General features: G+C 59.4%; 1 protein-coding gene across 1 annotated transcript; it reads left to right on the top strand.

Annotated features, from left to right (window-relative positions):
• Nucleotides 1–3,111: 3,111 nt before the first annotated feature.
• On the top strand, nt 3,112–23,257 carry EPPK1 (epiplakin 1). The gene is given in 48 exon segments (XM_036741057.1): nt 3,112–9,418; nt 9,421–10,769; nt 10,771–10,982; nt 11,036–11,206; nt 11,208–11,262; nt 11,264–11,315; nt 11,318–11,452; nt 11,455–11,522; nt 11,524–11,559; nt 11,561–11,661; nt 11,663–11,710; nt 11,712–11,767; nt 11,770–11,826; nt 11,829–11,929; nt 11,931–12,137; nt 12,139–12,256; nt 12,299–12,532; nt 12,571–12,741; nt 12,744–12,964; nt 12,966–13,056; nt 13,059–13,202; nt 13,205–13,263; nt 13,265–13,456; nt 13,458–13,518; nt 13,521–13,615; nt 13,617–13,838; nt 13,889–14,328; nt 14,330–15,018; nt 15,021–15,299; nt 15,302–15,463; nt 15,511–15,630; nt 15,633–16,115; nt 16,118–16,641; nt 16,643–16,873; nt 16,875–16,994; nt 16,997–17,050; nt 17,101–17,182; nt 17,185–17,291; nt 17,293–17,371; nt 17,419–17,946; nt 17,949–18,296; nt 18,299–18,676; nt 18,725–18,976; nt 19,024–19,815; nt 19,818–20,282; nt 20,331–20,435; nt 20,438–21,612; nt 21,614–23,257. Coding segments are annotated over 48 exon segments (19,620 nt in total).
• Nucleotides 23,258–23,977: the final 720 nt, after the last annotated feature.

Below are 23,977 nucleotides of genomic sequence, written 5' to 3'. Positions count from 1 at the left end.
GGTAGGAGAGTTGAATAAAGGGAAGGAAGAGAATCTCCATTTTCCTACCCTCCCTCCTCTGTCTCCCTTCCCCTAGATGCCCAGCCTAGCCCAACCCAGCCCAACCTAGTGTCAGAAAGTCAGACATCAGACATGCCTGTGTGCAAAGACTGAAAGTGTAAAGGCACTGACAGATTGATATGGGACTGAGTTTCCAGCCCCTACCTTGACTGCTGCTGAATCACTCTGTACCCTTCTCCAAGTCCTCACCCTTAGCATCATCTACCCATAAGGAGGAAGGGAGGTCTCTTCTTTTGAAGCTGGGCCTCCATGGCCTTCAAAGGGTAAGGGCCAGACCAAGCTAAAGCCTCCTTCAGCAGGACTGCCCCAGGGCTTGTGGGCTAAGGGCTGCTTCTTCTGGTACTCAGAAACCTCATGACAAACCCCATCTGGAAAACCACCATTGAAGTGCCTCCCCTTATCCTCGCTCCCTCACCACTCACACTCTCCTTAGCTGCCTGCAATCTGGCTCCCTCTCCAGAAACTGCTCTGTCCAAGGTCACCAACTACTTCCTGATTGCCAAATCCAGTAGTCTCTTCTCAATTCCCAGCCTTAACCTATCAGCAGCACATCACTCACCCCTCCCTCCTTTTGGGAAACTTCCATTGGCTTCAGAGACACTGCTCATTTTCCTTCTATCTCTGGCTGTGCTATCTCTTCTAAAGGATTTTCTCCCTTCTTCCACCTCCTAAATACAGGTATTCCTAGATGCGTATGCTTTTAAAGCATAGGCTTAGGAGGCATTACTATATAAATAAATATGTGCAATTTATTATCTAGGCCAACCTGTACATACCCATGAATCTCCTCTACAATGTCTGCAACAAGGAGTCATCTAGCCTGGGCTGGAACACCTCCAGTGATGGGGAGTTCCCTACCTACTGAGGCAATCCATTCAGTTATTGGGCAGGAATGTTTATGTTGGATCAATATTTGCCTATCCATAGTTTCTAACCATTAGTTCAAATTCTTTCCCCTGGGACCAAGCAGAATAAATCTAATTCCATTTTCTGAAGATAAGATACCTTGTCATAGATAGGATCATATGAATTTAGAGGTGGAAATAACTTCAGAGATTATCTCACACTGCCCCAAGCTTCTCTTCTTTAGGCAAAATATCCCTAGTTCCTTCCAACGGTCCATTTGCATCACTGTCCCTAGTCTCTACTTTCCCTTGGTGAATCTTATCCACTCCTACACCTTTAACTCACCTCTTCAGATGACTCACACATCTCTAGTGCTGTTTGGAATGCCTTGTCTACTATTTCCTTCCTGGTGAAATTCTTCCTGGCATTCAAGGTCCAGCTCAAGTACCACCTCCTCCAGAGTCCTTTCTGGGGAAGGAAGGAAGGAAGGAACAGAGGGAGGGAGGGAGGGAGAAAGGAAGGGAGAGAATGAAGGAAGCAAGGCAAGGTGAGAGAAAGGAAGGAAGGAAGGGAAGAAGAAGAGAGAGAGAGAAGGAAGAAAGGAACAGAGGGAAGAAGGGGAAAAGGAAGGGAGAGAAGAAAAGAAGGGAAGGAGGGAGAACAGAAGGAAAGAAGGAAGGGAAGAAGAGAAGAAAGGGAAGGAGGGAAAAGGAAAGGAAGGGAAGGAGAGAAAGAAAGAAAGAGGAAGGGAAAAAAGGAAGGAGGAAGGAGAGGGAAGGGAGAAGAAAGAGAAAGATGAAAAAAGTTTCTATGTTTTATCCTAGACCCCCTTTCCCCTCTTAGTCCCAACCTAAGCCTAAACCCCTATTCTCCATTCACGACTAATAATGATGAAGACAGGTAACATTTATATAGTACTTACTGTGTGCCAGGCACTGTGCTAAATACTTTATAACTATTGTCATTTGATTCTCACAACAGTGCTATTTATTTAATCTCCATCTTAAAGAGAAAACTGAGGCAAACAGAGATTAAGTGACTGTCTAGCTAGTGAGCCTCTGAGGCGTGATTTGAATTCAGGTCTTTCTGACTCCAGGCCCAGCTCTATCTAGGGTGCCACCTAGAGGCTGCTAACTAGTTTAAGACCCCCTTTTCCAGTCAAATTCCAACCCAACTGCTTCTATCCAACCTTCCCCAGGCTCATGTCTCGACCTCCAGTCCCCATTTTTCCCACACACCTCAGACACCAGCCAGGCGACGGTGTTGGTTACCTAGTGGAACCAAGGTATAAAGCTAGCATGGGGTCATTTTGTGGATCTTTATGACCATCCTACCCTGTCCCCTCCTTGGCTCTAGCCTCCTCTCTTCTTTGCCCTATTCAATGAATTTGTAGAGCACATCTAGAAGAGGGCAACCAGGATGATAATAGAAACCAGACCACACCAATTAGTCTATCAACAAGCATTTATTAAGCACCTACTGTATGCCAGGCACTGTGCTAAGCTCTGAGGACACTCAAAGAAAGGCAGAAAACAGTCCCTGCCCTCAGGGAGCTCATACTAATGAAGGAGACAAGATATACATAAATCAGTAAGTACCAGAGACATACGGAGTAGAGGGAAGGGAGTCTTAGAGGGAAAAGCACCAGCTGCCGGGCAGTTAGGAGAAAAGGGGGATGTTTAGACTGTAGAAGAGAAGCCTCAGGGGGTGCGTGAGAAATGACTTCAAGGACTGTTGTGTGCAAGCGGGATTGTCCTTGTTCTGCCAGGCCCCAGAAGTCAAAACTAGGAGCAATGGGTAGAAACTGCAAGAAGATATATGGAGCCAAAAGGCTCCATATAAAGAAGAACTTTCCCAACAATTAATGCTGTTCAAAAGCAATGAGCTGGATGGAAGCCACCAGGCACAGGCAGGATGACCAAGAGTCAAAGATGTTGGAGAAGGGATTTCTGTTCAGGGTGGGGTCAGACTAGAGGCCCCCTAGTTCCTCCCAACTCAGAGACTTTGTGAGATTCTATAATTCCTATAGGAGTTATAGACCAAAGGAAGAAGTTTGGGTAGGGCTTCTTTGGAGGACCACATGTTGGTGGCACCTCAAGTCATAAGACCTTTTCTTTGCTTCTCCACCTTTCTAGGAAGTGAGCACTGCTTGAGAGAGGCCCACAGGACATGGACGTGGAACGTGTCTCGACTGCCACCAGCACTATGAATGGAGATTCAGCGGTTTCTGTGAATGGCACTGGAACACTTCAAGCCCCCAGGGCTCTGAAGACCATGCCTAAGGCTGTCCCTCCTGAACCCAGGATGGAGTTTCCTATGACTTCCCATAATGAGGAGACCTATCCCCAGCAGAGAGGCCCCATTGCTGGGGTGTACTTGGAGGCCTTGGCCCAGCCCCTGAGTCTTTATGAAGCTGTACAGCGGGGCCTTCTCCCAGCCAAGGTGGGACTGGCTCTTCTTGAAGCCCAGGCAGCTACTGGGGGCCTCATCGACCCCACTCAAGGTCAGCTGCTCCCTGTGGCTGAGGCTGTGAGACAAGGACTGGTAGGCCTGGAGCTGAAAGAGAAATTGCTCACAGCTGAGAGAGCCCTCACTGGCTACCCTGATCCCTATGGGCCAGGGAAGCTGCCCCTCTTCCAGGCTCTCCACAAGGAAGTTGTGGCCAGGAATTCTGGCCTGAGTTGGTTGGAAGCCCAGCTGGCCACAGGTGGCATAATAGACCCTGCAGAGGGAGGTCGTGTCCCGCTGGAATTGGCCTACCAGAGGGGCCTCCTGGATGAGGAGACAGGCCACAGCCTGTCCAACCCCACAGTTGATGGACCCCAGGCCTTCTCTGACCCCAATACACAAGAGCCCCTCACCTACCAAGAGCTTAGGAGCAGGTGTGTGCTGAGCCCTGCCACAGGGCTGGCCCTGCTCCCACTCAAGGTCACTTTCCAGGCCCTGGGAGGGATGGTGAGCAGTGAACAGCTTCTGGAGGCTGGCATCCTGCCCAGAGAGGTATATGAGGACCTGAGGGAGGGGAGGCTGCTTGTATCTGAGGTGAGAGCCCGTGAAGAAGTACAGCGTTATTTGGAGGGAACAGGCAGTGTGGTTGGGGTCCTCGTGCTGTCCACAGGCCAGAGAAGGAGCATCTACCAGGCCCTGATGGAGCACCTCCTTCCCCCGGGCACTGCACTTGCCCTGCTCCAGGCTCAGGCTGCTACCTGCTCCCTCATGGACCCTGCCAGTGAAAAGAAACTGGGGCTGGATGAAGCTGTTAGGGCTGGACTCGTGGGGCCTGAATTCCGGGAGAAACTCTTGGTAGCAGAGCGGGCAGTGACTGGGTACCCAGATCCCTTCAGCAGGGGTCTCATCCCCCTCTTTCAAGCCATGAGAAAGGGGCTGGTACAGAAGGAGCTGGCACTACGGCTCCTAGAGGCTCAGCTGGCCACAGGGGGCATTGTGGATCCTGTTAGGAAACTCCGGCTGCCACTGGAGACAGCCTTCCAATGGAACTGTCTGGATAAGGAGACTTTTGCCAGTCTCTCCCAACCTACTGGCTTTTTTGACCCCAACACCCAGGAGAACCTCACCTATGCGCAACTGCTAGTCCACTGTGTCACTGATCCAGAGACTGGCTCCGTCTTCCTGCCCCTTGTGGGAGGAGATCACACAGGGCACTCAGAGGGACACTGGTTCATTGACCATGCCACCCAGGAGGGCCTGAGGAAGGCCACAGTACTTGCTACATCAGGAAAGCTCAAAGGACAAAGGGTGTCTCTCTGGAAGCTGCTCTTCTCGGAAGTCATCCCAGCAGAACAGAGAGCCGCTCTGGCCCATCAGTACCGGGAGGGAGCCCTCTCAACAGAGATGCTGGCATCCCAACTCAGCACCACCATCGACCAGGCTGTCGCTGCCTCGCGCATCACCTTCAAAGGTCTGAGGGATCATGTGACACCAAGGGAGCTTCTTAAGTCAGAGATCATCAATAGGGACCTATATGAGAAGCTAGAGCAGGGACAGACAACAGCACAGGATGTGGGAGGCCTTGACTCTGTCAGGAAGTACCTGCAAGGGACAGGATGCATCAGTGGCCTGCTCCTGCCCGACTCCCAGGAGAAGATCAGTATCTATGAGGCCAGAAGGAAGGGCTACCTGAGACCGGGGACTTCCCTCATCCTTCTGGAGGCCCAGGCAGCCACAGGTTTTGTTATCGACCCAAAGGAAAACAAGAGATACTCTGTAGAGGATGCCCTCCGGGCCAATGTCATTGGACCTGATGTTTATGAAAAGCTACTGTCAGCCGAGAAAGCAGTGACAGGTTACACGGACCCATACACAGGAGATAGGCTCTCCTTGTTCCAGGCCATGAACAAAGACCTCATTGTTAGGGACCACGGCATCCGCTTACTGGAGGCCCAGATTGCCACAGGTGGTATCATCGACCCCGTGCACAGCCACCGGGTTCCTGTTGAGGTGGCCTACAAGCGTGGCTACTTTGACCGGACAATGAACCTGATCTTATCTGACCCCTCAGATGATACCAGGGGATTCTTTGACCCCAATACACACGAGAATCTCACCTACCTGCAGCTGTTGGAAAAGTGTGTGACTGAGCCAGCCACTGGTCTTTGTCTCTTGCCACTCAATAGCCGGAAGCCTCAGCTGGTGAATGAAACCACCCGACAGGCTTTCCAGAGCTCCCTCCTGCTGGTGAAGTACGGCAGGTTCAAAGGTCAGAGGGTCTCCATCTGGGACCTGATTAACTCCGAGTACTTCAGTGAGGGCCAGAGGAGGGAGATTCTGACCCACTACAGGCTGCAGAAGGTAACCCTGCAGCAGATTGTACAGAGATTAGAGGAAGAGATGAAAAAGTGGGCGGGCATCACCCTGCCGACTCTCCGGGGCCGCGTCACTGCCTACCAGCTCCTGGAGTCTCACATCATTGACCGTGACCTCCTAGAGAAGGTCCTGGAAGGGAGCGTGAGCCCTGAGGAGCTCCTGAAGGTGGAGTCAGTCCGCAGGTACCTCCATGGCTCGGGTACCATTGGGGGAGTCCTCCTGCAGCCTTCTAACCAGAGGCTTAGTCTCTACGAAGCCATGAAACAGAAACTGTTGGGACCTGGAGTGGCTCTTCCTCTCCTTGAAGCCCAAGCTGCAACTGGCTCCATCATCGACCCTGTGACCAATGAGAAACTCTCTGTGGATGATGCTGTGCGAAAGGGATTGGTGGGGCCAGAGCTCCATGAGAAGCTCCATTATGCTGAGGAGGCAGTGACGGGCTTCACAGACCCCTTTACAGGTGAGAAGGTTTCCCTTTTCCAGGCCATGAAGAAAGGTCTGGTCCCTTCTCAGCAGGCCGTTCAGCTCCTAGAGGCCCAGGTAGCTACAGGGGGCATCATTGACCCCACCAGCCACCATCATGTCCCCATGGAAGTGGCCGCCCAGCGGGGTTACATTGATGAGGAGATGGAGAGGACCCTTTCTGGAGCCTCCCCTGCCGCCATCCAAACGTTCTCTACAGTGGACGGGAGTGAGAGCCTCAGCTACGCCCAGCTTATGGAGAACTGCCGACAGGACATGGCTTCTGGCTGTCATCTGCTGCCCCTGCCCCAAACAGCTGCCCCCATTTCCACAGATGAGCAAATTCAACAGATCTTCCAGGGCACACCAGTGACTGAGAAGAATATCTCCCTCTGGGACCTGCTGTGCTCTGGGCACTTCACTGAGGAACACAGGGCAGCCTTCTTGGAAGACTTCCGGCTGGGGAAGATGATGGCCCAGGAAATCGTAGCTGCTGCTCTCAGGCAAGTAAGAGAGGCTGAGCTGCAGGCTCAGACCCACATCATGCTACCAGGCCTACGGGGGGGTGTTCCTGCTGCCTGGCTGCTGGACACAGGAATAATTGACCTAGAGACACTGGAGGGACTGGTCCAAGGGATACAGTCACCAAGCCAGGTTGCCAAGAGACCAGAGGTGAAGCGGTACCTACAGGGAACAGGATGCATTGCTGGGGTCCAGGTGGAAGGATCCAAGGCCAAGATGAGCATCTACCAGGCCATGAAAAGCAACTTGCTTCCCCCTGGCCTGGGGCTGAGGCTGCTGCAGGCCCAGCTGGCTGCAGGCTCACTTGTTGACCCACAGAACAACAGGATGCTGTCTGTGGAAGAAGCAGTCAAGACCGGTGTGATTGGGGGAGAGCTGAGTGAGCAGCTCACTCAGATAGAGCAAGGAGCAACTGGCTATAGTGATCCCTACACAGGCAACACCATCTCAGTTTGGCAGGCCATGGGCAAGGGGCTCATTGACCAGAGTGAGGGCTTCCTCCTTCTGCAGGTGCAGCTGGCTACAGGGGGCATCATAGACCCTATCCACCACCTGCATCTACCCCTGCCAGCTGCCTGCAGGCTTGGCTTCTTAGATGAGGAGACAGGTCAGCTTCTAGGCAAGACCACTGGAGATAAGAAATTTTTCTTTGACCCTAACACCCGTGATAAGTTGACATACCAGGAGTTAAAGGACAGGTGCATCTTGGACTCTGAGACGAGCCTGTGGCTGCTCCCACTTTCCCAAAGTGTGGCATTGGATGTAGATGACCACACCATCATGGCTCTGAAAGCCATGACAGTCCCCGTCAAGGTGGGGAGGTTCAAAGGCCAAACCATGTCACTATGGGACCTACTCCACTCTGAGTATGTTAGTGCTGACAAGCAGAAGGAGTTAGTAAACCTGGGTCGCTCAGGAAGGGCTGCAGCCCTACGCCAGGTGGTCACAGATGTCACTGCCCTCATTGAGGAGACAGAGAAGAAGGCCAAGCAGATCACGTTCCCTGGCCTCAGGAAGCAGGTGTCGGCCAATGACCTGTTCAGATCCCAGCTGATTGACAAGAAAACACTGGATGACCTGAACCAGGGGAAAAAAACAGTGCATGAAGTAGCTGAGATGGAGGGTGTGAAGCAGTTTTTGAAGGGGAGCAACTTCATAGCTGGAGTCCTCATCCAAGGCACAAAGGAGAGACTGAGCATCTATGATGCCATGCGGAGGCACATACTGAGGCCCGGCACGGCCCTGGTGCTGCTAGAGGCCCAGGCTGCCACTGGCTTCATCATCGACCCCGTACAGAACAAGAAGATGTCTGTAGAGCAAGCATTATCAGCTGGACTAATTGGAAGGGAAGTGTACGAGAAACTTCTGAGTGCTGAGAAGGCAGTGACTGGTTACGTTGAACCCTACACCAATAAACAAATTTCCCTTTTTGAAGCCATGAACAAAGGACTCATCTTAAAGTCCCATGCCATCCGCCTTTTAGAGGCCCAGATCGCTACGGGTGGCATCATTGACCCTGTGCACAGCCACCGTGTGCCTGTGGAGGTGGCCTACCAGCGTGGCTACTTTGATGAGGAGATGAACCAGATCCTGTCGGACCCCTCGGATGACACCAAGGGCTTCTTTGACCCCAACACCCACGAGAACCTCACTTACCTGCAGCTATTGGAGAGGTGTATTCAAGAGACAGAGACTGGGCTCTATATGTTGCAGATAGTACAGAAAGGAGAAAGTTACATTTACATAGATGAGGCCACAAAAGAGTTACTGCAGTCCAGGACCACCAAAGTGCTCATCGGAAAATTTGCCAATCAGACTGTTTCCATCTGGGACTTGCTTTCGTCACCATATTTCACGCAGCAAAAAAAGAGAGATCTGGTCAGACAGTTCAAATCAAAGAATCTGCATGTGGAGCAACTTTTAGAAATTGTCATGAACACGATTGAGGAAACTGAGAAACAGAACCAAGCAATTAAGGTGAAAGGAATTCACGGGGATGTGACGGCTGCTGAGCTGTTCAACTGTGGGATCATTGATGAGAAAATCCTCACTGGACTTCCAAAGGGAAAAAAGGCAGCAGAAAAACTTAGCCAACTCAAAGCAGTGAAAAGATACATGGAAGGGACAGGCTGCATTGCTGGGGTGTTGATGCCGTCAACAAAGGAGAAAATATGCATCTATGAGGCTATGAAGAGATCAGTGATACCCGGGCCAATTGGGATGCAGCTTCTACAGGCTCAGGCTGCCACAGGCTTCATCATCAACCCTCTGCAGAACCAGAGACTGTCTGTGAATGAAGCTGTGGCAGCAGGTGTGGTAGGTGAGGAGATACTGGAGGACCTCCAAGATGCAGAGAAGGCTGTCATTGGCTATCACGACCCAGACACAGGTGAGCGGATCTCCCTCTACAAGGCCATGAAGAAAGGTCTGGTAGAAAAAGAAGAAGCAATGAGAATGCTTGAGGCACAAGTGGCCACAGGCGGGGTAATTGACCCGAGACAGGGACACCGCCTCCCTGTGGATGTGGCATACCAGCGTGGGTGCTTAGAGCCTGAAACATACAGCTTACTGTCAAATACGAAACATGGGAGCAAAAGGTTCCAGGATCCTAATACACATGAAAAGGTGAATTATGCAGAACTCCACGCAAGGTGTACGAAAGACGAAAAAACAGGATTAGTTCTGCTTCCCATAGTAAGGCATGAAATAATTACAGGAATATTGAAGAAGTCACTGAGAAGGCACTCAAGGCAGAAATAGTGATGGTGGAAAAGGGAAAGTATAAAGGAGAAAGATTGTCAGTGTGGGACCTCCTGTGCTCTGAATATGTGACGGAAGAAAAGAAACGTGAACTAGTAAACAGGTATAGGCAGGACACATCACAAGCATTAGAAAATATTGTGAAAATAATTTGGGAATTAATTGAGGAAAAAGAAAAGAAAAGAAAGGAGGTATGGTTCAAGGGACTGAGAAAACAAGTGACAGCTTCTGAACTTTTCAAGGCTGATATCATTGATAAAGATATGTTGGAAGAATTGGAGAAGGGACAAAAAAAAGTAACAGAAGTTGCTGAAAAAGAAAGAGTTAAAAAGTACCTTGAAGGGGCAAGCAGCATTGCAGGCGTTATGGTGCCCTCCAAAGTGGACCCGGCCAAGCTGGAGAAGATGAGCATCTACCAGGCCATGTGGAAGGGCATCCTGAGGCCCGGCACGGCGCTGGTGCTGCTGGAGGCCCAGGCCGCCACGGGCTTCGTCATCGACCCGCTGCACAACCAGAAGCTGTCCGTGGAGGAGGCCGTGGCCGCAGGCGTGGTGGGCGGTGAGATCCAGGAGAAGCTGCTGTCTGCGGAGAAGGCCGTCACCGGCTACACGGACCCGTACACGGGAGAGCAGATCTCCCTCTTCCAGGCCATGAAGAGGGACCTGATCGTCAAGGACCACGGGGTGAGGCTGCTGGAGGCCCAGATCGCCACGGGCGGCATCATCGACCCCGTGCACAGCCACCGCGTGCCCGTGGAGGTGGCCTACCAGCGCGGCTACTTTGACGAGGAGATGAACCAGATCCTGTCTGACCCCTCGGACGACACCAAGGGCTTCTTTGACCCCAACACCCACGAGAACCTCACCTACATGCAGCTGCTGCGCAGGTGCGTCCACGACCCCGACACCGGCCTCTACATGTTGCAGCTGGCGGAGAAGAGCTCCGCCGTGTCCCAGCTGAGCGAGCAGATGCGCCGCGCCTTGCAGGCCGCCACGGTCACCGTCAACGGGGGCCTCTTCCGGGGCCAGACCGTGTCTGTGTGGGAGCTCCTGTTCTGCAGAGACGTGCCCGGAGAGGAGGCAGGCGCTGTGAGGAAAGTACGGGCGGGCACCCTGTCCATCGAGGAGCTCACCAGTACCCTCACCAGCCTGGTGCTGGAGGCCGGGGACCAGCGTGACGCCGGCACGCGCAGCTCAAGGGAGCACACCTCCTCCCGGGAAGGCCTGCGCCCACGCAGTAGGCTGCAGGCCGCCACCATGGAGGTGGAGGTCGGCCACTTGAGGGGGCGCAAGGTTCCCCGTCTGGGACGTGCTGGTGTCCACGTACGTGACCGAGGTCACCCCCGGGAGGACCTCCTGACCAGTATGACTCGGGGGCCCTGCCCCTGCCGGCGCTGACCGCAGGATCACCACCATCATCGAAGAGGCGGAAGGGGTGCCGCAGGAGAGAGAAGCCCGTGCCAACGGGGGCTGGGGGTCTCCAGGAGGCCACAGCAGCGGTTAGCAGCAGTGGATGGCAGGAAGGCCAGACGGGCCCGGGAGGGGCGGATGCGGACACGGAGAACGCCCGCCGCCGCGGAGGAAGCTCTCGGGACCCTGAGGACCACCACGATGGAGGTGAAGGTCGGACAGTTCAAGGGGCAGAAGGTGCCCGTGTGGGACGTGCTCTTCTCCACGTACCTGACCGAGGCCAAGAGGGAGGAGCTCTTGGCCCAGCACGCCTCTGGCGCCGTGACCTGCAGCCCTCATCGCCACCCTGACCACCATCATCGAGGAGACGGAGGAGAGAAGCTGAGCAAGGTGTCTTTCGGGGCCTGAGGAGGCAGGTGTCGGCCTCGGAGCTGCGCACTCCAACATCCTGGGCCTGGACATGCTGCGGGACCTGGCCAGGGCACCAAGAGCCTGCAGGAGATCACGGAGATGGACTTCAGTCAAGAGGTACCTGGAGGGGACCAGCTGCATCGCGGGCGTCCTGGTGCCCTCCAAGGCGGACCCGGCCAAGCTGGAGAGATGAGCATCTACCAGGCCATGTGGAAGGGCATCCTGAGGGCCCGGCACGGCGCTGGTGCTGCTGGAGGCCCAGGCCCGCCACGGGCTTCGTCATCGACCCGCTGCACAACCAGAAGCTGTACGTGGAGGAGGCCGTTGGCGCAGGCGTGGTGGGCGGTGAGATCCAGGAGAAGTGCTGTCGCGGAGAAGGCCGTCACCGGCTACACGGACCCGTACACGGGAGAGCAGATCCCTCTTCCAGGCCTGAAGAGGGACCCTGATCGTCAAGGACCACGGGGTGAGGCTGTGGAGGCCCAGATCGCCACGGGCGGCATCATCGACCCCGTGCACAGCCACCGCGTGCCGTGGAGGTGGCCTACCAGCGCGGCTACTTTGACGAGGAGATGAACCAGATCCTGTCTGACCCCTCGGACGACACCAAGGGCTTCTTTGACCCCAACACCCACGGAGAACCTCACCTAAATGCAGATGCTGCGCAGGTGCGTCCACGACCCCCGACACGGCCTCTACATGTTGCAGCTGGCGGAGAAGAGCTCCGCCGTGTCCCGCTGAGCGAGCAGATGCGCCGCGCCTTGCAGGCCGCCACGGTCACGTCACGGGGGCCTCTTCCGGGGCCAGACCGTGTCTGTGTGGGAGCTCCTGTTCTGCAGAGACCGTGCCCGAGAGCAGGAGGCAGGCGCTGCTGAGGAAGTACCGGGCGGGCACCCTGTCCATCGAGGAGCTCACCAGTACCCTCACCAGCCTGGTGCTGGAGGCCGTGGGACCAGCGTGACGCCGGCACGCGCAGCTCAAGGGAGCACACCTCCTCCGGGAAGGCCTGCGCCCACGCAGTAGGCTGCAGGCCGCCACCATGGAGGTGGAGGTCGGCCACTTGAGGGGGCGCAAGGTCCCCGTCTGGGACGTGCTGGTGTCCACGTACGTGACCGAGGTCACCCGGGAGGACCTCCTGACCCAGTATGACTCGGGGGCCCTGCCCCTGCCGGCGCTGACCCGCAGGCTCACCACCATCATCGAAGAGGCGGAAGGGGTGCCGCAGGAGAGAGAAGCCCGTGCCAACGGGGGCCTGGGGGTCTCCAGGAGGCCACAGCAGCGGTAGCAAGCAGTGGATGGCAGGAAGGCCAGACGGGCCCGGGAGGGGCGGATGCAGACACGGAGAACGCCCGCCGCCGCGAGGAAGCTCTCGGGACCCTGAGGACCACCACGATGGAGGTGAAGGTCGGACAGTTCAAGGGGCAGAAGGTGCCCGTGTGGGACGTGCTCTCTCCACGTACCTGACCGCGGCCAAGAGGGAGGAGCTCTTGGCCCAGCACGCCTCTGGCGCCGTGACCCTGCAGGCCCTCATCGCCACCCTGACCACCATCATCGAGGAGACGGAGGAGAAGCTGAGCAAGGTGTCTTTCCGGGGCCTGAGGAGGCAGGTGTCGGCCTCGGAGCTGCGCACCTCCAACATCCTGGGCCTGGACATGCTGCGGGACCTGGCCCCAGGGCACCAAGAGCCTGCAGGAGATCACGGAGATGGACTCAGTCAAGAGGTACCTGGAGGGGACCAGCTGCATCGCGGGCGTCCTGGTGCCCTCCAAGGCGGACCGGCCAAGCTGGAGAAGATGAGCATCTACCAGGCCATGTGGAAGGGCATCCTGAGGCCCGGCACGGCGCTGGTGCTGCTGGAGGCCCAGGCCGCCACGGGCTTCGTCATCGACCCGCTGCACAACCAGAAGCTGTCGTGGAGGAGGCCGTGGCCGCAGGCGTGGTGGGCGGTGAGATCCAGGAGAAGCTGCTGGTCTGCGGAGAAGGCCGTCACCGGCTACACGGACCCGTACACGGGAGAGCAGATCTCCCTCTTCCAGGCCATGAAGAGGGACCTGATCGTCAAGGACCACGGGGTGAGGCTGCTGGAGGCCCAGATCGCCACGGGCGGCATCATCGACCCCGTGCACAGCCACCGCGTGCCCGTGGAGGTGGCCTACCAGCGCTGGCTACTTTGACGAGGAGATGAACCAGATCCTGTCTGACCCCTCGGACGACACCAAGGGCTTCTTGACCCCAACACCCACGAGAACCTCACCTACATGCAGCTGCTGCGCAGGTGCGTCCACGACCCCGACACCGGCCTCTACATGTTGCAGCTGGCGGAAGAAGAGCTCCGCCGTGTCCCAGCTGAGCGAGCAGATGCGCCGCGCCTTGCAGGCCGCCACGGTCACCGTCCACGGGGGCCTCTTCCGGGGCCAGACCGTGTCTGTGTGGGAGCTCCTGTTCTGCAGCGACGTGCCCGAGAGCAGGAGGCAGGCGCTGCTGAGGAAGTACCGGGCGGGCACCCTGTCCATCGAGGAGCTCACCAGTACCCTCACCAGCCTGGTGCTGGAGGCGGGGACCAGCGTGACGCCGGCACGCGCAGCTCAAGGGAGCACACCTCCTCCCGGGAAGGCCTGCGCCCACGCAGTAGGCTGCAGGCCGCCACCATGGAGGTGGAGGTCGGCCACTTGAGGGGGCGCAAGGTCCCCGTCTGGGACGTGCTGGTGTCCACGTACGTGACCGAGGTCACCCGGGAGGACCTCCTGACCCAGTATGACTCGGGGGCCCTGCCCCTGCCGGCGCTGACCCGCAGGCTCACCACCATCATCGAAGAGGCGGAAGGGGTGCCGCAGGAGAGAGAAGCCCGTGCCAACGGGGGCTGGGGGTCTCCAGGAGGCCACAGCAGCGGTAGCAGCAGTGGATGGCAGGAAGGCCAGACGGGCCCGGGAGGGGCGGATGCGGACACGGAGAACGCCCGCCGCCGCGAGGAAGCTCTCGGGACCCTGAGGACCACCACGATGGAGGTGAAGGTCGGACAGTTCAAGGGGCAGAGGTGCCGTGTGGGACGTGCTCTTCTCCACGTACCTGACCGAGGCCAAGAGGGAGGAGCTCTTGGCCCAGCACGCCTCTGGCGCCGTGACCCTGCAGGCCCTCATCGCCACCCTGACCACCATCATCGAGGAGACGGAGGAGAAGCTGAGCAAGGTGTCTTTCCGGGGCCTGAGGAGGCAGGTGTCGGCCTCGGAGCTGCGCACCTCCAACATCCTGGGCCTGGACATGCTGCGGGACCTGGCCCAGGGCACCAAGAGCCTGCAGGAGATCACGGAGATGGACTCAGTCAAGAGGTACCTGGAGGGGACCAGCTGCATCGCGGGCGTCCTGGTGCCCTCCAAGGCGGACCCGGCCAAGCTGGAGAAGATGAGCATCTACCAGGCCATGTGGAAGGGCATCCTGAGGCCCGGCACGGCGCTGGTGCTGCTGGAGGCCCAGGCCGCCACGGGCTTCGTCATCGACCCGCTGCACAACCAGAAGCTGTCCGTGGAGGAGGCCGTGGCCGCAGGCGTGGTGGGCGGTGAGATCCAGGAGAAGCTGCTGTCTGCGGAGAAGGCCGTCACCGGCTACACGGACCCGTACACGGGAGAGCAGATCTCCCTCTTCCAGGCCATGAAGAGGGACCTGATCGTCAAGGACCACGGGGTGAGGCTGCTGGAGGCCCAGATCGCCACGGGCGGCATCATCGACCCGTGCACAGCCACCGCGTGCCCGTGGAGGTGGCCTACCAGCGCGGCTACTTTGACGAGGAGATGAACCAGATCCTGTCTGACCCCTCGGACGACACCAAGGGCTTCTTTGACCCCAACACCCACGAGAACCTCACCTACATGCAGCTGCTGCGCAGGTGCGTCCACGACCCCGACACCGGCCTCTACATGTTGCAGCTGGCGGAGAAGAGCTCCGCCGTGTCCCAGCTGAGCGAGCAGATGCGCCGCGCCTTGCAGGCCGCCACGGTCACCGTCCACGGGGGCTCTTCCGGGGCCAGACCGTGTCTGTGTGGGAGCTCCTGTTCTGCAGAGACGTGCCCGAGAGCAGGAGGCAGGCGCTGCTGAGGAAGTACCGGGCGGGCACCCTGTCCATCGAGGAGCTCACCAGTACCCTCACCAGCCTGGTGCTGGAGGCCGGGGACCAGCGTGACGCCGGCACGCGCAGCTCAAGGGAGCACACCTCCTCCGGGAAGGCCTGCGCCCACGCAGTAGGCTGCAGGCCGCCACCATGGAGGTGGAGGTCGGCCACTTGAGGGGGCGCAAGGTCCCCGTCTGGGACGTGCTGGTGTCCACGTACGTGACCGAGGTCACCCGGAGGACCTCCTGACCCAGTATGACTCGGGGGCCCTGCCCCTGCCGGCGCTGACCCGCAGGCTCACCACCATCATCGAAGAGGCGGAAGGGGTGCCGCAGGAGAGAGAAGCCCGTGCCAACGGGGGCTGGGGGTCTCCAGGAGGCCACAGCAGCGGTAGCAGCAGTGGATGGCAGGAAGGCCAGACGGGCCCGGGAGGGGCGGATGCGGACACGGAGAACGCCCGCCGCCGCGAGGAAGCTCTCGGGACCCTGAGGACCACCACGATGGAGGTGAAGGTCGGACAGTTCAAGGGGCAGAAGGTGCCCGTGTGGGACGTGCTCTTCTCCACGTACCTGACCGAGGCCAAGAGGGAGGAGCTCTTGGCCCAGCACGCCTCTGGCGCCGTGACCCTGCAGGCCCTCATCGCCACCCTGACCACCATCATCGAGGAGACGGAGGAGAAGCTGAGCAAGGTGTCTTTCCGGGGCCTGAGGAGGCAGGTGTCGGCTCGGAGCTGCGCACCTCCAACATCCTGGGCCTGGACATGCTGCGGGACCTGGCCCAGGGCACCAAGAGCCTGCAGGAGATCACGGAGATGGACTCAGTCAAGAGGTACCTGGAGGGGACCAGCTGCATCGCGGGCGTCCTGGTGCCCTCCAAGGCGGACCCGGCCAAGCTGGAGAAGATGAGCATCTACCAGGCCATGTGGAAGGGCATCCTGAGGCCCGGCACGGCGCTGGTGCTGCTGGAGGCCCAGGCCGCCACGGGCTTCGTCATCGACCCGCTGCACAACCAGAAGCTGTCCGTGGAGGAGGCCGTGGCCGCAGGCGTGGTGGGCGGTGAGATCCAGGAGAAGCTGCTGTCTGCGGAGAAGGCCGTCACCGGCTACACGGACCCGTACACGGGAGAGCAGATCTCCCTCTTCCAGGCCATGAAGAGGGACCTGATCGTCAAGGACCACGGGGTGAGGCTGCTGGAGGCCCAGATCGCACGGGCGGCATCATCGGACCCCGTGCACAGCCACCGCGTGCCCTGTGGAGGTGGCCTACCAGCGCGGCTACTTTGACGAGGAGATGAACCAGATCCTGTCTGACCCCTCGGACGACACCAAGGGCTTCTTTGACCCCAACACCCACGAGAACCTCACCTACATGCAGCTGCTGCGCAGGTGCGTCCACGACCCCGACACCGGCCTCTACATGTTGCAGCTGGCGGAGAAGAGCTCCGCCGTGTCCCAGACTGATGCGAGCAGATGCGCCGCGCCTTGCAGGCGCCACGGTCACCGTCCACGGGGGCCTCTTCCGGGGCCAGGACGTGTCTGTGTGGGAGCTCCTGTTCTGCAGAGACGTGCCCGAGAGCAGGAGGCAGGCGCTTGCTGAGGAACGTACCGGGCGGGCACCCTGTCCATCGAGGAGCTCACCAGTACCCTCACCAGCCTGGTGCTGGAGGCGGGGACCAGCGTGACGCCGGCACGCGCAGCTCAAGGGAGCACACCTCCTCCCGGGAAGGCCTGCGCCCACGCAGTAGGCTGCAGGCCGCCACCATGGAGGTGGAGGTCGGCCACTTGAGGGGCGCAAGGTCCCCGTCTGGGACGTGCTGGTGTCCACGTACGTGACCGAGGTCACCCGGGAGGACCTCCTGACCCAGTATGACTCGGGGGCCCTGCCCCTGCCGGCGCTGACCCCGCAGGCTCACCACCATCATCGAAGAGGCGGAAGGGGTGCCGCAGGAGAGAGAAGCCCGTGCAACGGGGGCTGGGGGTCTCCAGGAGGCCACAGCAGCGGTAGCAGCAGTGGATGGCAGGAAGGCCAGACGGGCCCGGGAGGGGCGGATGCGGACACGGAGAACGCCCGCCGCCGCGAGGAAGCTCTCGGGACCCTGAGGACCACCACGATGGAGGTGAAGGTCGGACAGTTCAAGGGGCAGAAGGTGCCCGTGTGGGACGTGCTCTTCTCCACGTACCTGACCGAGGCCAAGAGGGAGGAGCTCTTGGCCCAGCACGCCTCTGGCGCCGTGACCCTGCAGGCCCTCATCGCCACCCTGACCACCATCATCGAGGAGACGGAGGAGAAGCTGAGCAAGGTGTCTTTCCGGGGCCTGAGGAGGCAGGTGTCGGCCTCGGAGCTGCGCACCTCCAACATCCTGGGCCTGGACATGCTGCGGGACCTGGCCCAGGGCACCAAGAGCCTGCAGGAGATCACGGAGATGGACTCAGTCAAGAGGGTCCCTGGAGGGGACCAGCTGCATCGCGGGCGTCCTGGTGCCTCCAAGGCGGACCCGGCCAAGCTGGAGAAGATGAGCATCTACCAGGCCATGTGGAAGGGCATCCTGAGGCCGGCACGGCGCTGGTGCTGCTGGAGGCCCAGGCCGCCACGGGCTTCGTCATCGACCCGATGCACAACCAGAAGCTGTCCGTGGAGGAGGCCGTGGCCGCAGGCGTGGTGGGCGGTGAGATCCAGGAGAAGCTGCTGTCTGCGGAGAAGGCCGTCACCGGCTACACGGACCCGTACACGGGAGAGCAGATCTCCCTCTTCCAGGCCATGAAGAGGGACCTGATCGTCAAGGACCACGGGGTGAGGCTGCTGGAGGCCCAGATCGCCACGGGCGGCATCATCGACCCCGTGCACAGCCACCGCGTGCCCGTGGAGGTGGCCTACCAGCGCGGCTACTTTGACGAGGAGATGAACAGATCCTGTCTGACCCCTCGGACGACACCAAGGGCTTCTTTGACCCCAACACCCACGAGAACCTCACCTACATGCAGCTGCTGCGCAGGTGCGTCCACGACCCCGACACCGGCCTCTACATGTTGCAGCTGGCGGAGAAGAGCTCCGCCGTGTCCCAGCTGAGCGAGCAGATGCGCCGCGCCTTGCAGGCCGCCACGGTCACCGTCCACGGGGGCCTCTTCCGGGGCCAGACCGTGTCTGTGTGGGAGCTCCTGTTCTGCAGAGACGTGCCCGAGAGCAGGAGGCAGGCGCTGCTGAGGAAGTACCGGGCGGGCACCCTGTCCATCGAGGAGCTCACCAGTACCCTCACCAGCCTGGTGCTGGAGGCCGGGGACCAGCGTGACGCCGGCACGCGCAGCTCAAGGGAGCACACCTCCTCCCGGGAAGGCCTGCGCCCACGCAGTAGGCTGCAGGCCGCCACCATGGAGGTGGAGGTCGGCCACTTGAGGGGGCGCAAGGTCCCCGTCTGGGACGTGCTGGTGTCCACGTACGTGACCGAGGTCACCCGGGAGGACCTCCTGACCCAGTATGACTCGGGGGCCCTGCCCCTGCCGGCGCTGACCCGCAGGCTCACCACCATCATCGAAGAGGCGGAAGGGGTGCCGCAGGAGAGAGAAGCCCGTGCCAACGGGGGCTGGGGTCTCCAGGAGGCCACAGCAGCGGTAGCAGCAGTGGATGGCAGGAAGGCCAGACGGGCCCGGGAGGGGCGGATGCGGACACGGAGAACGCCCGCCGCCGCGAGGAAGCTCTCGGGACCCTGAGGACCACCACGATGGAGGTGAAGGTCGGACAGTTCAAGGGGCAGAAGGTGCCCGTGTGGGACGTGCTCTTCTCCACGTACCTGACCGAGGCCAAGAGGGAGGAGCTCTTGGCCCAGCACGCCTCTGGCGCCGTGACCCTGCAGGCCCTCATCGCCACCCTGACCACCATCATCGAGGAGACGGAGGAGAAGCTGAGCAAGGTGTCTTTCCGGGGCCTGAGGAGGCAGGTGTCGGCCTCGGAGCTGCGCACCTCCAACATCCTGGGCCTGGACATGCTGCGGGACCTGGCCCAGGGCACCAAGAGCCTGCAGGAGATCACGGAGATGGACTCAGTCAAGAGGTACCTGGAGGGGACCAGCTGCATCGCGGGCGTCCTGGTGCCCTCCAAGGCGGACCCGGCCAAGCTGGAGAAGATGAGCATCTACCAGGCCATGTGGAAGGGCATCCTGAGGCCCGGCACGGCGCTGGTGCTGCTGGAGGCCCAGGCCGCCACGGGCTTCGTCATCGACCCGCTGCACAACCAGAAGCTGTCCGTGGAGGAGGCCGTGGCCGCAGGCGTGGTGGGCGGTGAGATCCAGGAGAAGCTGCTGTCTGCGGAGAAGGCCGTCACCGGCTACACGGACCCGTACACGGGAGAGCAGATCTCCCTCTTCCAGGCCATGAAGAGGGACCTGATCGTCAAGGACCACGGGGTGAGGCTGCTGGAGGCCCAGATCGCCCGGGCGGCATCATCGACCCCGTGCACAGCCACCGCGTGCCCGTGGAGGTGGCCTACCAGCGCGGCTACTTTGACGAGGAGATGAACCAGATCCTGTCTGACCCCTCGGACGACACCAAGGGCTTCTTTGACCCCAACACCCACGAGAACCTCACCTACATGCAGCTGCTGCGCAGGTGCGTCCACGACCCCGACACCGGCCTCTACATGTTGCAGCTGGCGGAGAAGAGCTCCGCCGTGTCCCAGCTGAGCGAGCAGATGCGCCGCGCCTTGCAGGCCGCCACGGTCACCGTCCACGGGGGCCTCTTCCGGGGCCAGACCGTGTCTGTGTGGGAGCTCCTGTTCTGCAGAGACGTGCCCGAGAGCAGGAGGCAGGCGCTGCTGAGGAAGTACCGGGCGGGCACCCTGTCCATCGAGGAGCTCACCAGTACCCTCACCAGCCTGGTGCTGGAGGCCGGGGACCAGCGTGACGCCGGCACGCGCAGCTCAAGGGAGCACACCTCCTCCCGGGAAGGCCTGCGCCCACGCAGTAGGCTGCAGGCCGCCACCATGGAGGTGGAGGTCGGCCACTTGAGGGGGCGCAAGGTCCCCGTCTGGGACGTGCTGGTGTCCACGTACGTGACCGAGGTCACCGGGAGGACCTCCTGACCCAGTATGACTCGGGGGCCCTGCCCCTGCCGGCGCTGACCCGCAGGCTCACCACCATCATCGAAGAGGCGGAAGGGGTGCCGCAGGAGAGAGAAGCCCGTGCCAACGGGGGCTGGGGGTCTCCAGGAGGCCACAGCAGCGGTAGCAGCAGTGGATGGCAGGAAGGCCAGACGGGCCCGGGAGGGGCGGATGCGGACACGGAGAACGCCCGCCGCCGCGAGGAAGCTCTCGGGACCCTGAGGACCACCACGATGGAGGTGAAGGTCGGACAGTTCAAGGGGCAGAAGGTGCCCGTGTGGGACGTGCTCTTCTCCACGTACCTGACCGAGGCCAAGAGGGAGGAGCTCTTGGCCCAGCACGCCTCTGGCGCCGTGACCCTGCAGGCCCTCATCGCCACCCTGACCACCATCATCGAGGAGACGGAGGAGAAGCTGAGCAAGGTGTCTTTCCGGGGCCTGAGGAGGCAGGTGTCGGCCTCGGAGCTGCGCACCTCCAACATCCTGGGCCTGGACATGCTGCGGGACCTGGCCCAGGGCACCAAGAGCCTGCAGGAGATCACGGAGATGGACTCAGTCAAGAGGTACCTGGAGGGGACCAGCTGCATCGCGGGCGTCCTGGTGCCCTCCAAGGCGGACCCGGCCAAGCTGGAGAAGATGAGCATCTACCAGGCCATGTGGAAGGGCATCCTGAGGCCCGGCACGGCGCTGGTGCTGCTGGAGGCCCAGGCCGCCACGGGCTTCGTCATCGACCCGCTGCACAACCAGAAGCTGTCCGTGGAGGAGGCCGTGGCCGCAGGCGTGGTGGGCGGTGAGATCCAGGAGAAGCTGCTGTCTGCGGAGAAGGCCGTCACCGGCTACACGGACCCGTACACGGGAGAGCAGATCTCCCTCTTCCAGGCCATGAAGAGGGACCTGATCGTCAAGGACCACGGGGTGAGGCTGCTGGAGGCCCAGATCGCCACGGGCGGCATCATCGACCCCGTGCACAGCCACCGCGTGCCCGTGGAGGTGGCCTACCAGCGCGGCTACTTTGACGAGGAGATGAACCAGATCCTGTCTGACCCCTCGGACGACACCAAGGGCTTCTTTGACCCCAACACCCACGAGAACCTCACCTACATGCAGCTGCTGCGCAGGTGCGTCCACGACCCCCGACACCGGCCTCTACATGTTGCAGCTGGCGGAGAAGAGCTCCGCCGTGTCCCAGCTGAGCGAGCAGATGCGCCGCGCCTTGCAGGCCGCCACGGTCACCGTCCACGGGGGCCTCTTCCGGGGCCAGACCGTGTCTGTGTGGGAGCTCCTGTTCTGCAGAGACGTGCCCGAGAGCAGGAGGCAGGCGCTGCTGAGGAAGTACCGGGCGGGCACCCTGTCCATCGAGGAGCTCACCAGTACCCTCACCAGCCTGGTGCTGGAGGCCGGGGACCAGCGTGACGCCGGCACGCGCAGCTCAAGGGAGCACACCTCCTCCCGGGAAGGCCTGCGCCCACGCAGTAGGCTGCAGGCCGCCACCATGGAGGTGGAGGTCGGCCACTTGAGGGGGCGCAAGGTCCCCGTCTGGGACGTGCTGGTGTCCACGTACGTGACCGAGGTCACCCGGGAGGACCTCCTGACCCAGTATGACTCGGGGGCCCTGCCCCTGCCGGCGCTGACCCGCAGGCTCACCACCATCATCGAAGAGGCGGAAGGGGTGCCGCAGGAGAGAGAAGCCCGTGCCAACGGGGGCTGGGGGTCTCCAGGAGGCCACAGCAGCGGTAGCAGCAGTGGATGGCAGGAAGGCCAGACGGGCCCGGGAGGGGCGGATGCAGACACGGAGAACGCCCGCCGCCGCGAGGAAGCTCTCGGGACCCTGAGGACCACCACGATGGAGGTGAAGGTCGGACAGTTCAAGGGGCAGAAGGTGCCCGTGTGGGACGTGCTCTTCTCCACGTACCTGACCGAGGCCAAGAGGGAGGAGCTCTTGGCCCAGCACGCCTCTGGCGCCGTGACCCTGCAGGCCCTCATCGCCACCCTGACCACCATCATCGAGGAGACGGAGGAGAAGCTGAGCAAGGTGTCTTTCCGGGGCCTGAGGAGGCAGGTGTCGGCCTCGGAGCTGCGCACCTCCAACATCCTGGGCCTGGACATGCTGCGGGACCTGGCCCAGGGCACCAAGAGCCTGCAGGAGATCACGGAGATGGACTCAGTCAAGAGGTACCTGGAGGGGACCAGCTGCATCGCGGGCGTCCTGGTGCCCTCCAAGGCGGACCCGGCCAAGCTGGAGAAGATGAGCATCTACCAGGCCATGTGGAAGGGCATCCTGAGGCCCGGCACGGCGCTGGTGCTGCTGGAGGCCCAGGCCGCCACGGGCTTCGTCATCGACCCGCTGCACAACCAGAAGCTGTCCGTGGAGGAGGCCGTGGCCGCAGGCGTGGTGGGCGGTGAGATCCAGGAGAAGCTGCTGTCTGCGGAGAAGGCCGTCACCGGCTACACGGACCCGTACACGGGAGAGCAGATCTCCCTCTTCCAGGCCATGAAGAGGGACCTGATCGTCAAGGACCACGGGGTGAGGCTGCTGGAGGCCCAGATCGCCACGGGCGGCATCATCGACCCCGTGCACAGCCACCGCGTGCCCGTGGAGGTGGCCTACCAGCGCGGCTACTTTGACGAGGAGATGAACCAGATCCTGTCTGACCCCTCGGACGACACCAAGGGCTTCTTTGACCCCAACACCCACGAGAACCTCACCTACATGCAGCTCCTTCAGAGGTGTGCTTTGGATCCTGAGACTGGCCTTTATTTCCTTTCTCTTAAGTAATGTTTGTCTTGTCTTATTTTATTGATATTATTCGAAATCTTCCAGTGCAATTTTCCCCATTTTTGTGTTTTCCTCTTTGACTTTTCTTTTAAGTTTCCCCTGCTTTGTTTTCTGTTTATATCTCTGTATGTATTAGGTATTTTATTTCCTCTTCACTAAATAGTTTTATTATCATTGTTTATATACTAAAATAACTGCCATCTCAGGTTTTGTATTTTGCTTCTGTTTCATTTTTATTCAAAACACTTTCACATTATTCTTTTTTGTCTAACTATTTTGCATTCCTATCTTTTCATCCGTCCATGTTTTGCTATCAAGATCTACTCCATGCATATCTTTCTGTTTTTCCCAAATGGAGAGGATCAGAAGGTTCTAATTGTTCTTTTTTCCACTTTCTACGCCTTTGATTTTAATTGGGACTGTTCCAAGGCTTTTTATGGCCCAGAATTAAACAATGACTCTTTCCCTCATCTCCAAGGCCTTGCTTCACCCAAATGGCACATTTTTTTTTAGGTCTTCTTCCACCTGTCAAGAAATTGCATTTCTGTCTGATGTGAGAAAATTAGTAAAAGCAGATTGAAACCATAATCCCATTTTCAAGATTCCCTTGTTTCAATTCCCTATTTTAGCCATTATAATTTGAATTTTTCTTTATCAAATATGATGTTTTACACCATTTAGAAAACTAAATTCTAAACTAAAACTAAAACTAAACTACAG

Source organism: Trichosurus vulpecula, chromosome 1 (genome assembly GCF_011100635.1).
Source record: "Trichosurus vulpecula isolate mTriVul1 chromosome 1, mTriVul1.pri, whole genome shotgun sequence".
Lineage (NCBI taxonomy): Eukaryota > Metazoa > Chordata > Mammalia > Diprotodontia > Phalangeridae > Trichosurus > Trichosurus vulpecula.
Note: the sequence above shows the minus strand (reverse complement) of the source record. Positions and strands in the feature narration are given on the sequence as shown.